The sequence below is a fragment of the Hoplias malabaricus genome, chromosome 10 (assembly GCF_029633855.1).
Source record: "Hoplias malabaricus isolate fHopMal1 chromosome 10, fHopMal1.hap1, whole genome shotgun sequence".
Classification (NCBI taxonomy): Eukaryota; Metazoa; Chordata; class Actinopteri; order Characiformes; family Erythrinidae; genus Hoplias; species Hoplias malabaricus.
This window is the reverse complement of record NC_089809.1, coordinates 33,069,505-33,085,972: the sequence shown is the minus strand read 5'-3', so window position 1 is coordinate 33,085,972 and position 16,468 is coordinate 33,069,505. Positions and strand designations below refer to the sequence as shown.

At 39.2% G+C, this 16,468-nt stretch overlaps 1 protein-coding gene across 2 annotated transcripts; it reads right to left on the bottom strand.

Annotated features, from left to right (window-relative positions):
- Nucleotides 1-1,944: 1,944 nt before the first annotated feature.
- tars2 (threonyl-tRNA synthetase 2, mitochondrial) lies at nucleotides 1,945-16,434 on the bottom strand. 2 transcript variants are annotated; one of them, XM_066682402.1, is made up of 18 exons: nucleotides 16,299-16,434; nucleotides 9,951-10,129; nucleotides 8,362-8,476; nucleotides 8,146-8,267; nucleotides 7,801-7,909; nucleotides 7,098-7,159; nucleotides 6,940-7,018; nucleotides 6,692-6,838; nucleotides 6,504-6,602; nucleotides 6,205-6,371; nucleotides 5,930-6,092; nucleotides 4,861-4,998; nucleotides 4,495-4,572; nucleotides 3,723-3,823; nucleotides 3,508-3,609; nucleotides 3,211-3,283; nucleotides 2,954-3,068; nucleotides 1,945-2,756 (listed from the first exon to the last, which is right to left on the bottom strand). In XM_066682402.1, exons 1-18 carry the CDS (start codon nucleotides 16,314-16,316, stop codon nucleotides 2,614-2,616), a joined length of 2,010 nt encoding a protein of 669 aa, XP_066538499.1. In that variant the 5' UTR covers nucleotides 16,317-16,434; the 3' UTR covers nucleotides 1,945-2,613. The 2 variants fall into 2 exon arrangements, with proteins under 2 accessions (XP_066538499.1, XP_066538498.1); XM_066682401.1 differs by lacking the exon at nucleotides 16,299-16,434 and adding an exon at nucleotides 12,160-12,352 and having other exon boundaries at nucleotides 1,946-2,756.
- Between the last annotated feature and the right edge of the window lie 34 nt (nucleotides 16,435-16,468).

Genomic DNA, 16,468 nt, shown 5'->3' with positions numbered 1-16,468 from the left:
ATTGCTGCAATCCACACAGAGCTGTTAAGGGCTTATGACAACACAAAATATCTAGCGTTTTGTATAGAAGTGAACAGGTGCTGAACATTGCTACAATAAAATGGAATGTATTTCCCTGTTTCAAGTTACAACAGACAGCCTGCAGCAGACTTAATGGATGATGTGGAAGACTCGAAGGAAGGAAATGATCTTAATGTGATTTTAAGATAGAAATGTTGATTCCAGATTATTTTTCTAGATACCATCAACGATATCAGATCAAATCCAGCACCAGAATGAAAAACAATGTAGCCAAAGCAGGGACTGGATGATACGAATACTGGGATTCCAAGAGAAGAGGTTGGAAATGTTTAAACTAACACACTTTAAAAGGTAAAAACAGTATTTACCATATTATGTATACTCACTACATAAATATTAATTTTATTCATTCATTATCTGTAACAGCTTATCCAGTTCAGGGTCGCGGTGGGTCCAGAGCCTACCTGGAATCATTGGGCGCAAGGCAGGAATACACCCTGGAGGGGGCGCCAGTCCTTCACAGAGCAACACACACACACACACACACACACACACACACACACACTTAAGTCGCCAATCCACCTACCAATGTGTGTTTTTAGACAGTGGGAGGAAACCGGAGCACCCAGAGGAAATCCACACGGACACAGGGAGAACTCACCCGGAGCAGGAATCGAACCCACAACCTCCAGGTCCCCTGAGCTGTGTGACTGCGACACTACCTGCTGCATCACCGAGCCGCAATATTAATTTTAATTATAAATAATTATTTTCTCAGATAATTCTAAATGTATAAAAAGCATCTAAAAGTATTACTGTATAAAAAGTAGTTATTTTCTCAGGTGCATGTAATATTTGCAGTGTGGAATATAAATCTTTTAGGCCTCGTCATACAGCATGCTTTGTTGAAGTGAAAACCAGTACATTCTCTAGAACACATTTGTGCTCTTTTTAAAGCATTAGTAATTATTGTTGAATTTTGTATTTAACAGTCACTCTCCATTGAAAATGATGCATCTCCATTTTTGCTGATTTTTAGGTTTCTACATCATCTGAACACAGCAAAAGCCCTTCACATTGTCTGAAAAGTTCATGGTGAATGAACCAATAGAAATGCTCCAATACTCGGCAAAACTGTTTTCATTGAATTACACTGAAAGATAAGGTGTTTTTCTTCGCTTATAATTGTTTATATGTATAATATTATTAATGGGTGAAAATCTGTTATAAATAGCTGACATCAGTGGAAGTCATCTTGATGTTTGAGTTTTGTCTGGATCTTTCTTCTCGGGTGAATGGGTCAGTGCTGCTCCAGAAAAACTGAAGCCAGAATGTCCAGAATGTTGTTGTAGCAAGAGAAATTACGTCAGCCAAAAGTGCATACACACACACACAAATGAACACTGAATTCCCCCTCTGTGCCCAACTCCTCGAGCAGAACAGCCATGCCTTTGAACCCATCTCAGTTTCCCTTCTCTCTATCACTCCCTGAGTGTCTCCCTCTCCATCAGAGATTTCCAGCAGACTGGTGGCTGAAATCCCCACAACTCTCTGCATACACTCACACATACCAGTGTCCCACCAAGCCTTTTTAAGTCTATTTGAGAATGGTCTGCTAACCTCAGACTCTGTCTGGGACGTGTGTGTGTGTGTGTGTGTGTGTGTGTGTGTCTGCTCTGACCCTGTCCCTCTATGGTCACTCAGAGCGACACGTATCTTTTCCATTCCACTGCATTCTCCCAATTAGAGCGGTAAAACTCCTGGCGGTCACTCCTGTCGCTGATCCACAGCCTCCATTTTTCCTGTTTTCACTAACACACCCCCTTTCCTTCCCATTTTAGTAAAAAATCCCCACCTCTTTTTTTTCCCTCCTATCTTATCCTCCCTCCCTCTCTCTCTCTTATTTCCGTCCCTGTTCTCCAAAAGATATGGTCTAATCTATTCTCATAACCATTACTCTCCTCCTTATATAACAGTGAGTGGGTGCATGGTTTAAACAAAACAACAAATACTTAAATAGCCAATGAGAAATTAATACTTCTAAAACAGGCATGTGCTAATCTGGTTTAGGGGTGAAGTCAGAGTTAACAGCCTCCAGAGCTGGACACCAGTGGCCTTACACACTTTGTTGGTTTTAGGGACCATCTCCAAACAGAGCACAAGGCGCTACTTACAAATGAGGTTATTTTATTATAAACACTCCTACGTCACGTACTTTCTTGTACGCTGTTTTGGCCTTTTATTCCTCCGATCTGTCCAGGTCAATCTGGTTCATGCCGGTTGTGAGCAGAAACACAATGAGCTTGTTTAGTTTACAGAGAGTTCAGACATTAAACTGATGAGGAGTGTGTTTATACATGGTGTGGGTCGGTGGGAGTATGTAAGTGCAGGAGATTTATACACGACTCTGTGTGTCTGTGCCAGAACGAGATTCAATAAAGTTTATAGGTGCAAAGGTATACATGTACACACGGAATTATGAACTGCCCAATGGGCGTCACCTCATGTGTGTGTGTACAGGTTTCAGATGTTTTGGGGCTTGACTGGTTTGTTATGACTGAGCATGTCCAGGTTCCTGAGTGTGTGGGCTGCTCAGAACTCGTCTCGATTACTGCGGCTCTCGCAGAGATTCGTCAGAGAAGCAATGACGTCCTCTAAAGATCTCAGACCCAGCTGCTTTCCTCCTCGTGTCCGTACACTGACTGTGTCACTGCCCCGCTCCTTCTCTCCTACCACTGAGAGACAGACGGAGATTATAAGAGACACATGAAAAGATCTAATTAGGTAAACCATTTGCATCAAGTTAAAGTATGCACTTTCAATAAGAGGTCCACAGAGTTCACATATAATCAGCTAAACCACATATCAATGAAACACTTTTCCACTATTGGACATAAACACGTTTTAAATTCCACATTAAACAGCCTCTTACCGAATATGTAATTGTACTGGGCAAGCTGTGCTGAGCGAACCTTCTTGTTTAAAGTGGCACCCTGGTCATCATTAATGTCAGCCATGAAGCCTGCCTTTTTTAATCTGTTAACAACCTTAATTTATCACAAGGAAATAATAATAATTAAAAAAACACATTAACTGATACAGAAAACCAGTTAGTATGAGTAATCAAATATGATCTACTTTTACATGGGGAGCTTCGCATTGCAACATATTTCTGGATTGACCACTCACCTCCCGTCCATACAGCTCACTTTCTCCTCCTACAGGAAGAACCATGACCTGCACTGGGGAAAGCCACAGAGGCCTAAAGAACACAATAAATTAATAAATGAATGAATAATTTAAAATGGACTAAAATACAGTAATATATAATTTTTAAATAAAAGAAAAATTCTGGGTCTATGATATTTGAAGCACTAACCATTGTGATTTTTAATAACGAAAGAACTTTATACCTATTCATTCCACCCCACATCCACAAATCCACCATCTACAGATATAAACATACAAACAAATCACTCTGCTCACCACTTCCCGCCAAAGTTCTCAGCCAAAATGGCAATCATTCTCTCTAGTGAGCCTAACACTGCTCTGTGTACCATCACAGGTCTGTACATGCCTCCATCTGACCTGCAGGAAAAATAAATAAATAAATAAAATAAATAAGAGAGATCTAGTTTAAATAACAGAGGCAATGCCCCACTGTGTGAACACGGATTCAGCGCATCTAGACTTAGCCTTACCCTACATACTGCAGATTAAATCTGATAGGCAGTTGGAAATCCAGCTGGATGGTGGCACACTGATGCTGTCGGCCAATAGCGTCACGGATCTGGATATCAATCTACACAGATGGATATGAACCAGCAAATCACGAGATCAGCAATTTATCTATTTATTTTTTCTGCAAATAAATTGAACAGGCAATTCATCCTGCTCAGGAAACATGGAATAATAATGAATAATGAAACTGTTAATCATCTATATAAGTAGATCTGTTTCAGATGGTGGTTTATGGCCCTTTGGTTGTCTGCATTATTATAATTATACAAACCTTCCCGTGAATGCGGCAGAACATGAATGAGTAGTGGTAAGGGTCAGACTCTGGCAGGCAGAAGGAGGAAATTACTGGGAGAAATCTCACCCTCAAGGTGTGTACACTTGACCTCAAACGTTTTCATGTGTTACTTTATTTATCCTCTTCAGGAAAATGACACACTGAACTTTACACATTCATTACAGTGAGCACACAGGTGTGTGTGTAATTTAGCACACAGCCTGAGCAGCAGGCTGCCAGCCATATCATTCAGATAGCTGTTTAAGATTAGTTATTTGCACTGTGCTTAAAGACAGATCTTTCCCTCCCCACTTCTGCATTATCCTGTGGGTCCTGGGGATCTTATTGGCAACATTCTGATCTCAATCCTTAAGGCCATGTGTGTGCCTTTAAGGCCATGGCTGTCCCCAAGAGAGTGAGAAAGACAAACATAGGAATGGAGTTGCTGCATTTCTTACCTTTGGGCCATAAAATGCACCATCACCAGGATTCAACTCCCAGCGCTCTCCAAACTGTCGCAGACTCCTCTCCAGCTGCTGCTCAGACAGAGAGAGAAAAATAAAAACAACAGAAATTAAAACAGACTTGACAACACAATAATAATTTATTTAAACTGTGATACCGCTATTATATACTAATGGTGCACTATAAACTGTGCTTTATCACAGACTACAGTTTGTAAATATATATCGTGCGTATAGGGTATGTGGAGCTTAATGGGTTCTAAACATGAACAGCGAATATATATCAATAAATATCGTATTTAAACACTGTGTGTGTGTCTCTAAAATATCTGAAAGTGTGATGTGTGTGAGGAGATTTACCTGCTCTGCACTGTCCCAGAGCGCAGCCTCTCCCAGATAGGAAGAAGGACGAGTAGAGAGCAGACAGTGAAACGTAAAACCAAATACACGATACACACTTCTTACAAAGTCCAAACACGCTGTGATCTCCTCCTCCAACTAGAGAGAGACAATGACACATTAGCGATGCCATTCAGGCCTCAGAAACTTGGACAGTAGACGTTGTAGCTGATTTTAGAAGTTACAAGTGTTACAAGCAGTTGCCAAAGGAATGTATAGCATAACTAATTGCTAAACACAGGAGAATGATATACACTTTAATAAATATTTTATAAAAACAGTATAGGAGAAGGAAAAATCCTTTCTAACTTTCAGTGGATGGCGATGTGAAAAGATTTTGTTCTAAGCGATTTTAGAAGCTTTTCTATTGGTTCATCATCATAAAACATTCGCAATATGAAAAAGCTGCTGTGTTCAAGTCATGTAGTAAAGTAAAAATCAACAAAAAAAAAATGGAGAATGACTGTCTGCACAGCTATGATTTGGATGTATGTATGGATTTAGGTATAAAGTTCCTTCAGTAACAGTTTCCAAGTCAGCATAGTGCTTATTAGTAGCTGAAAATGGTTACAGGGGCAGCACGGTGGCGCAGTAGGTAGTGTCGCAGTCACACAGCTCCAGGAGGAGGTTGTGGGTTCGATTCCCGCTCCGGGTGACTGTCTGTGAGGAGTTGGTGTCCGCATGCTCTGGTTTCCTCCCACTAGTTTTTGGACTAAAAACACATGTTGGTAGGTGGATTGGCGACTCAAAAGTGTCCGTAGGTGTGAGTGTGATGCCCTGTGAAGGACTGGCGCCCCCTCCAGGGTATATTCCCGCCTTGCGCCCAATGATTCCAGGTAGGCTCTGGACCCACCGCAACCCTGAACTGGATAAGCGCTTACAGATAATGAATGAATGAGATATATATAAAAAATAAAAGCACTATTGTCCAAAACCTAAATAATTAAAAAATAATTAAAAATGTTCAGTAACTGCTTCTCATAGGCACAGACGTCAGCCAGAAATTCATGCAGGCTGTGTTTTTCCATACCTGTTCAGGTGTGCAAAAAATATGTGCATCATCTTGGCAGAATCGCCGGACCCTGGTCAGACCCCCTAAAGCCCCTGAGTGTTCATTGCGGTGCAATGCTCCAAAATCAGCCCAACGCAATGGAAGCTCCCTCCATGACCGGACCCTCTGCTCATACATGACACTGCAGGAGATAACAGACTATAAACTATGAGTCATCAGTCTATCATCAAAAGAGCAAATGACTGAAGTGTTGCTACTAAAATATGACACCAGAACTTCTGTGTCCTTCTCACCAGTGGGCGGGGCAGTTCATGGGTTTAAGGGCAAAAGTGTGTGGTTCACAGGTGACAGTGAACATGTTCTCATTGTAGTGTTCCCAGTGACCAGAGCGTTCCCACAGTGAAGTGCTGTACAGAGTTGGGGTGACAACCTCACTGAAGCCCCGCCTCCGGTACTCGCTCTGTAAAAATATGTTTAAAAACATGCTTTGACATCATGCATTTTTTAAAATGAAAATATCAAAAACAACATACATTCAAAAAAAAAAACAAAAAAAAACAAAAAACAACAGTCTTGGGCCAAGGACTGGTACCTTTATAAAATCTGTGAGTGTGTTGTAAATGTGAGCTCCTTTTGGTAAGAAAAAGCAGCTGCCTGGGCTCACATCATTAAAGAAGAACAGCTCTTGGTCCTGAATGAGAGAAATGTAGTGACGACATGAACACTAATTAGGTTCATTAGGAGAAAACACAATCACTCAAACAATGGTCAAATGCTAACCTTGCCAATGCGTCTGTGGTCCCTCTTTCTAGCCTCTTCCTGCTCCTTTTCCCATTGCTCTCGCTCTTTCTCTCCTGGAAATGAAATGCCCATCATCCTTACCACACCTGATGTCTCAGGGCTTCCTGAGAGTGTCACAGGGGAAGCCTATCGAGAAAATTAAAGAGGGGAGAGTGAGTGTGAGTGAATCAATCTGTCCCATAAGGTTGAGAAAAGGGAGAAAGTAGTTGTGTTAGAAAGAAGCTAACCTGTAGCATCTTAAAGGAACGGAGAAAGCCTGTATGTGGCAGGAGTGGACCAGAACACACCCCTACACTCTGCCCACACCTGAGAGACACAGAGAGAGGCTGTAGAATATGCTACACACTAAACAGTTTGTAATGGAATGCTTGTTTAAAAAACTGACCTGTAGACACTGACTGTTTCTCCCTGCATTTGCTCCACAGCCAACTGCAGCCTCAGAACATCCTGTAATACGCCACAACAACATAATGAAGAGCTACTACACTACTACAACATTCTTCTCCAACACTACATTATAAAACAATGCACCAAAACATCACTATACAAGAGCACCATATTCTTTTCCTCGATGAAACATTATCTACAAACTGAAATATGCTACAAAAAAGCATAAACAACGCATGTCAAAGATAAAATAAGCAAATGGGTACATATACAGGAAAGCACCAACAAGTTAAACATTCATTCATTCATTCATTGCTTATCCAATTCAGGGTAATGTTGGGTCTGGAGCACCCCCGGAATCACTGGGCGAAAGGCAGGAACACACCCTGGAGGGGGCGTCGGTCCTTCACAGGGCGACACGTTCTCACACATTCACTCTCACACCTATGGACACTTTTGAGTCACCAATCACCTTACAATTTCAATAACATCAATAACAAAAATAAATAATCAAGCACATTAACAGGTGACAATAAGGGAAGACAGGGTAGGATGATAACACCATATTAATCTGAACTTTTCAGTACAATATAGCTCTAATTTACATTATATCACATCATTTTAGATGTCACTCTCAATGAGCACCAAACAGTCAGATTCAGTGGTGTTTCAGAAATGTAAAATCTGGCTGGCTGACCGACCTGGAAGAGCTCACTGAGCTCCTGCAGACTCAGATCTAGCCTGGTGATGGGGAGCTTCAGACCTGCAATCTCCATACACCTTTCCTCTACCTCCACCAGAGACAAAGCACTGAGTGGGAGTGGGAGAGGGAGAGAGAGCGAGATAGAGAAGTGAAGGAAAGTGAAAAGGTAGAAACAAAATAAAGAGTGTGAATGTAAAAGAGATGAGAGGCAGAAGTGTTAAAACTTTCATCTCTAATTTCTTATGTAGAAGACACTTAAACAATGAAATGCATTTAGACAAAAAATAAATAAAATAGAATAAAAAAATACAAAACAAAACAAAGAGTTAGTGTGTGTGTGTACCTGTCATTCAGTTGATAATCAGCATAAAGTCCTGTATCAGACACTCCCTCTCGACACACCTGAGCACCAAAGTGTGTCTCCATCACGCCCCCTAACACACATGCTCCTGTCCGCCACACCACCTACGTAATACACAGAACGATTATAATTAAGAGTGATAAGATCTCAGAACTGCTTATCAGCCATCACACAAACACACTCACACAAATGCCATACCTGTCTGCCATCCAAAGAGTCAAAGCTCAGCAGCTGCAGTTCACAGTCAGCCTCCAGGGGACGAGCTAACTCCCACAGCTCACCATTCACTCTCCCCACTACTGCACCTTTAACACTGCAAAAATACATGGAAAACAGTTAATCACCTACCACTCTGGACCAAGCTTACTGGTTTGGTGCAGTGTGGTAAAGTTTGGTCCAGTGTAGTGTGGTCCGTTGGTAGAAGAATAAAGTAGCAGGTATTGCATCACAGAGTTAGGGTTCACTACATGTAAGTAACACTGCTGTGCCCTAGGACTGTGCCATATCGCATCGTGTGCAATAATAACACAAAATATATATATATAAATAAATATCGTGATTTTCTGACTTGTTTACTTAATGTATCATTGCAGTCACACATAATATGGAGTACGTGTTATTTACTTCTTTCTAGGTTTGAGCACTGACTAGACTGTGTATTGTACTTACTATATTTTGTTCTTTCAAGGTATCAGCTCTGGCCCTTTTTCTAATAAATGTCGGCGCTCAGAGGGAGTTTGGACCCTAACCTATTTGTACGAGCTAGGATACACATTCTGTCTGAACACTAAGCACTTGTAAGTTGCTGTGGATTAGAGCATCTGCTTAATGCTGTAAATGTAAATTTAGGCACAGTGGCAGGTACTGTGCAAATTTGCTCTGTGTTCAGAAATTTGCTCGCAAAAAGGGGTGTCTTCAGTCATGTGGAGGTGGTTTGGGGAGATATATATATATATATATATATATATATATGTATGTATATATGTGTATATATATATATATATGTATATATATGTGTATATATATATATATATATATATATATATATATATATATATATATATATATATATACACACACACATACATACATACATACATATATATATATATATATATATATATATATATATATATATATATATATTTCGGTTGTTTACAAAATAAGCAAATGTTTACACATTTATTTGTCGTTATTTGTACTAAAATAAAAAGATAATTAGATAATATATTAAACTGCTTATTTAAATTATATTAACTGTTATATAATGTTAATTAAACATTTATCTTGTTTCAATAGTGTGTTCTTGAAAGGTTTTTTTTTTCATATCGCCAAGAATATCGTCATCGCCAAATATCACCCTGCAATATCATGATATTATTTTAGGGCCATATCACCCACCCCTAATGTGTACTGATGATATCTTAAGCCTGGCAACTTTACATGAAACAAAATTCAGTGTTTCTGAATCCTCTGAATTTTGAGGATCCAGAAACATCCTGGGTAAAAATATGCCAGGTGGAAAATATTTAAGTAGTCTTATTTCTCCCACCCCATAAAGTCTAATAAGGACATACAATTATAGAAAGATGGGAGGTCAGTGTAGGTGGCCTAGCTGTGACTGACAATGGCAGGAACATGCATCGAAATGCAGAGCTATATTTAAAAAAAGAGGACAATCTGTACAATAAACCAGCAGGGATGCTAAAATCAGTCCGATAAACTACACCTGACCGTTTGTTCAGTTACTGTAGTTAAAGTGATGTAAAGTGAGCCCATTCACTCACCGCATATTATGAGCAATCTGGAGCGGGGTTGTGACTCCTGCTAGCGCTTTCACCATTTTCCCATCAGTCAGTTGGACTTTTAGATCTTGTCCAGTCTCTGTTTTCATCAGTCGGGAGCGCCTCTCCCTCAGAGACTCGAAGAGTTGCAGGCGCTCCAACTGACCAGCAGAGGGATGTAGCTGCAACACACACACACACACACACACACACATCAATGTGCAGGAACGAATGATCTGCAACTTGCACATCAACAACGAAACCAAAAGATGTTACATACGATTCAAGGTTAAATTTTGGATTAAATTTTACACCTTTTAAGATGTACACCATGTAAGATAAGGATATTATATTTTAATAATGTTCTGAATGGTTTCAGCAGTATTACTGCCACTCTGCAAATATTCACCCAGGAACATTTATCACATATGAACACAAACAATTACAAAAACAGACATGCTTGTGCTACCAAACCGGACAAAAGTTTGAAAGGGAGTAATATTTCACAAAAGCAGGATTTCCCCCATGAACTGAATAATTTAGGCCTAAGTCACAGAAGCAATATGACTTCTAATCTTCAAGGACAGGATAATAAATAATCCTATGTTGTGAAACAACTCTCCATCCCCAACCCCAAAAATGAAACTCAAGTGTAAGTGAGGGACGTTCTCTGTCTCTGTGTAAAAGCAGATTTGGCCAAAGGAGAAGAGAGTAAAGTTTTCCATCATGCAGCCTACATCAGAGATGAGGTACCTAAGGGTCTAGTAGTTCTGGACATAAATTAAAGACATTAGTTAAGACAAAATTGCCTAGTCATGTGTCATATGTCTAATATATTACATATCAGCTTAGAATATTTCATATCTAGGTAAAAGTAACGGAGGTGGTGTAATATATGTCAGTGGACCTCAAACTGGTTCTCAGGGACCCTCAAACAATCCATACTCATTTTGTGCCCTTAGATGTTTGGATTTGCCATGAAGGGGGGAAAATAAATAAATAAAATAAATAAAAAAAGTAGATACTCTGTGAATCCCTGAGGACTGGTTTAAGGACCACTGCACTATAGGCTTCACCATCTCTTGACTTTGTGGAATATCGATGCATATACATCCCCTCAGTAGCTTTCAATTTAGGTAGAAGAAAATGAAAAAACACCCTCCCATGTGCCCTTTAGATCCCTACAGTCTGCATCCTCCAACAGATTTCTACCTTTGTGAATATGCATGACCCTATACAGTCAAAACTACAAAAAAAAAAAATATAGAAAATAATAATAAATCATGCAAACTGCCAAAAACTGACAACATTGTGAGATTATCCCAAGCGCATGATTACATTGCTTCTCAAAAAAGGTTCCCACATTATTTCTATCATTATGTTTTGGAAGTAAAGACTAATTAAAATGTAGCTTGTCTGTGGATGCATGAGGGTTGGTTTGAGGAACACAGCATTAAAGGTCGTCCAGCAGCTTTCTACTTAGGGGAAAATGAATATATTTCAAACAGCACCTCAACAGCTTGCAATCTAGACAAAAGAAAACAGGGCTAAATTGAACGATCATCCACTGTACAGACTGCTTTTTGTTCTGTATCTTTATAGCTTAGTGGAAATTTGTAAGTGTGCATTACCATATACATCCCAAACTGACCCTAAAGAACCCCCACACAGTTCCCTCTTTCTGCATCTGTATATAGTGAATTGGCTGATGGTTCCTTAGGACTCTGCATTATAGATCCTACTCCTTAGTGAAATAACAATTATGTGCATTGTCATGTAAAGTATATCAGACCCTAAACGTTATAGAACTCATAGCATAATAGATTAAGACATAACTGAAATGTTGCCTCAAGTTTCACTTGTTTATAGTAAACCAGTGCCCTACAACAGCTATGTGGTCATCCCATGTAAATCACGAATGACTCCCACTTCCTATGCAGCAAGTGATGTTTATCTTCAAGCACCCTTAAACTATCCTAACTGCAGTTTGCAGCTTCTTTCCATTTCCAGTACAGTTCCAGTATATGAGCGCTCTTGTACCACGACTCTAATCAATGCCAAGGTCATAACATTTGTCATATCAGAAAGTTTTAAAAACCCAAAGCGTAGCAGTAGTTTGTCTTCAGTGGCTGTCTGGGTGAAAGTCAGTGTGTGATGTACGTTAAGCCCAGCCCATGTGTGTGTGTGTTCTCTGTGATGAGCTCCAGCGCACCTCTCTGCAGCTCCGCCGCGCTGTGGAGAGCGGCCCCGGCCTGAGGAGCCCCCGCGCACGCAGAGCCCACACCATCACACCGCTACACACCACCTTAGACCCACATAAACACCCAGAGCTCGTCGAGTTTATTTAACCCCGAACACATCAACCTCACAACCAGCGCGCCGCCATGACACAGGAAAACAGCCAGCACCAAGGCGAAACCTGGTTGGTAGAAAACGGTCGCAAAACAAGCCAATCAGAAAGCAAGAAGGGAAAGCGAAGGCGGGGCGTTTAAGGAAAATAATAGCTGATTTAAAAAAGGTCTGGATCGACCGCTGCATGCATAACACGAACACGGCTGAAAAAATAACAACCCAAAAAAATAAAAAAATTGGTAAACTGCCATAGAAAAATCACAAAATATATTATTTCCCAAATCTAGATATACAGTTAGGCCGGCAGCTATCTACAAGGAGAATCCCACAAAGCAAGATAAGCCAGATTCAGGCCCAAACTTGAGGATTGTTCAATGGGATTTTTACTACGTTCTTTTCCTGTTAGACAGACTTGACATTGGGCTTAAGATTCAAGCTAGTTTAATAGGAAAAAAAACTGGGATGAAGGTACCTGGCTAAATAAGAACTCTTTTATACATTTCAGGGGAAGTCCCTCAACAATTTAAACCCTCTGCATAATTAAATAATCTAAAATGTCAAATCTGTCAGAGTAGTTGTGTTTGGAAAGTGAAACCTGAAAAATGTAAACTCTCTCAAAGTGCACTGTCAGAAAGCTAAACACACTCAAATTTTAGAAATACATTCTTGACGGACAGGCACATAGTGACTAAAAAAAAAGTAACCAGACAGAGAAAAACATCCCTTTCATGTTAACCCAACATTATAAACAGTGTGTGTATATATACACACATACACCAACTGGTGTTAAGTTAAATGGCTGTTTTAGACAGTAGCCTAAATAAAATGTCTAAATATGTGCTATAAACATTTTGACCTCTGGTTTCTATCCCTAACAGTGCAAAAGAAATACTAGAGTTGATAGTTATGTCTACAATTAACCAGTTGATATAAAAACAAGAATGACAAATTAAATATGCAAACTGTAATGAATTTTCCTTTAAAACTAACCCTGCAACAATTACTCGACCAAAATTTGTTTGTGGACTTATTCCAATTGCCTAAACCTTCTACTTAATCTAATTGTCACCTTTTCTCTAGTAGATAAATGTATGCTCCACAATTTTGTCTAAATAAGTGATTTAGGACAATTCAAGCACCTTATTCTCTGATTTCTGTGCATCTCATCAGTGTCAAGTGTGATTGAAACATTCAACAATAAGGCCTACCTCACTGCATGTAGGGCAGTTTAGTATCAGACACACATTTTAACATGCCCTTTAAAATGGCTTTATATATCAAATCAATCCCCACATAATTAATGTGCAAATTAAATGAGAAGGTTCATGAATGAAACCAGCTGGGACTTCCACATTAAATAAAAATCCAGTTAATAATAAAGCCTACAGGGAGAGCTGGAAACACATGACCTTGGTGTTTTTTTTTTTTTTTTTTGCCGTTTGAAGTGGCTGCTATGAAAGCATGCCTTGAGAGAGACAGTAGCTAAAGAAATATAGTGACAATGTGCCATTGGATTTAAAGTGACAGTCAGATCACACTAAGGCCCATGAAGTTTTTGGAGAATAAGACCTACATAAAAGTGACTTTAGTGCGGGTCTCTGCGCATAGAGCTTGGTGTTGTTAGATCAGGAATGCTGAAACAGGAATAGAGCAAGTGGTGGTCTTAGAGCATGGCAGGAAACCACAGGTCTATACCACAATTTCAGCTCCACTGCTTCTGGCTACCTGTACTGCACTGGTTTGTAAGTTGGTGCTCAATTATGTCCAATTAGAACAAGTCAGCATATCATTTGGACTACAGCACGTTATATATATTTTCCAATCAGTGTCTCTGCAGAAACCCTATATTTTTTTAAATCCTAAATTTGTGTGGCAGTATTTAAGTGTGAATAATCTAGATAAAGGGGGGTAGGGGAGGAATCATGCAGTACTTTGTAATTAGATAATGCAGAAGGTGTAAATCAAAAAACAAAAATGAAAAACAGTAGGGCCTAGAATGAATTTAGACAAATAGAAATCATGAGTACTTTGAAAATCATTTGAACAGAATCCATGCCAATTAAAATAAATTTCCAATATAGTAGTTTTAAACTCTAATTTGTATATAAAATTAAGTATTTTAGCACCTCAGCTTATGACCCAGTGACCCTTAAGGACCCTGAGGACCACCTGCTGATCAATTCATTCAAATTAAAGTTTACAGACATATGTACTGTGGGACTGTGTGTAAACACTGTGAATAACATTAAAATTTCCCCTTTACACACATGTAACTGCACAGTGGTGTTTGTGTTTCTGAGAAAACAAAGACGACAGATTTTCATATGAACCTTATGGGTTTTTTAGGGAAGCCCATTTTTTGAATGTGAATGTGTATAGGACAAAAGAAGACACCATAATTGTGTTCCTCAAAAGATTCAACATTTCAGCACTCGAAGGGGAGAAATAAAGTCACATCAGCTAGTTTCAATACTGGTACATGCAAGACTACTACAATGAGAGTCGATGTTAATGTTAACATTCTGACCCAGTTCACTCTGTTGAAACTAATAACAGGGTCTAAACTTAGGTATTCATTTTTGCTGAGAGCAAGTTTTCTTGTACTACATTCACACAATTAAAGCAAACATATACATATACACAGCCCCACCCCCCACCCATCACCAAATAATCCTTCCTGTCAAATATGAACACAATTCCTATATACACATAGCATCTTATTTCAGCATTTCACTTGGCTTGTCTACACTCAAATTCTACCCATTGTAACTCAAGAAGGGTGATGTGCGACAATGTTGCTGGAAAAATGAAAATATTAATATACCCATTTGTACATTTAGAAAATTCTGTGGACTCATTACATTTTCTGACAAATTCTGGCAACTGAAGAAATACCTTCATGAAAAGTATGACCTTTGAAATTAAATAGAAAGATCTAAACAAACTAAAGAAAACAGAAAAATTAAGGAACAGAAGTTACAGAAAATGCAAAGCATAAATAAGTCATTAATGCCTGTAAATAAAAGTCATTAGTCACCATATCTCAAGGAGTTTTCTAGAGTAGTTAGTCACCAAACATGGCCTTAATGAAGCTACTTGTATGATTTTTTTCTTATTAAAATGTTACTATTGTCAGAAATGTAGAGTATATTTCTGAACATTCTCTTCTTGAGAGAAGAATTTCTGCCACTCAAACTGAAAGTGATCATGCCATTTGGAAACTGTATTTAATCTTACACGTAGCTCCTTCAGACCAAAATAAACTCCATTGTTCATGCCTTACTGTACAAACCAAGGAAATGTTAGATAAACAAAAGCACAAAGGGTCATGATCAGAAAAAAACAATGAAAACAACGCATGTTGTCATATTCAATATTCACATTTCTTTCTGTAATAAACCACAACAAAACCAAAATGGTGACAAACACGGCTGTCAATATGACAGTAAAGAACTGCTAGCCCCCACCATTCATGTTTGTAAGCGCAGGGCTTTTATTAGCAACAATACAAGTGAAAGCTTAGTTCAAACTGAACAACAGAAACCTGAAAGAAGAAAGTACTATAAATCAGCCAGGAAAGCTGTTCTGCTTGTTTTTTTCTTATTTGTCTGCACCCCAGCCTTCACTCAGCTCTACTTTTGTTCAAAGGAGAAAGAGCACTCACATCTGAGCTAAAAATGACAGTGTGATGCAGAGTGAGTGTAGATACTAAATGTAAGGTTATGATTTAAATTGGTTTTGAGTTGAAGCAGGCTTTAACTGGTCTGTTCTCTTCTAATAGATTAGAGGGATGAAGTTTGTTTCCCCCCCATTTAGAGCTGTAAGAAAGCAGGAGCCATATACAGTGGTAGTTACAAGAAGCAAAGTGTTCATATTTACATTTATAATTACACCTCTAAGTAACCACACCCAACCCCAAGCAGTCACACTCGCACACACCCTTTCATTCACGCTATTCATCCTACACAAAATGAAAGTGAAACTGAAGTGAATAACCACCTTTTGCCTTTCTCTCATCCTATTTAGCTTTATTTTGCGCCATCTTCACTCTTCCTCTCTCTTCTATGTTCTTCATCCCCCTGGTCTTTGGAAGGCTTCACTTTATCTAAACATAAGTGAACATTGCTGGCTGAAGGGTAGGTGGGTGGGAGGGGGGGCAGGCATCAGTG

Coding starts and splice junctions, on each gene's coding strand:
- tars2 (XM_066682401.1), bottom strand. CDS start 12,234: ATGGTGTGGGCTCTGCGTGCGCGGGGGCTCCTCAGGCCGGGGCCGCTC. Junction 6,839..6,939: donor GTTCCTTTAAGATGCTACAG/GTTAGCTTCTTT, acceptor TTTTCTCGATAG/GCTTCCCCTGTGACACTCTC. Junction 2,757..2,953: donor CCAGTACAATTACATATTCG/GTAAGAGGCTGT, acceptor TCTGTCTCTCAG/TGGTAGGAGAGAAGGAGCGG.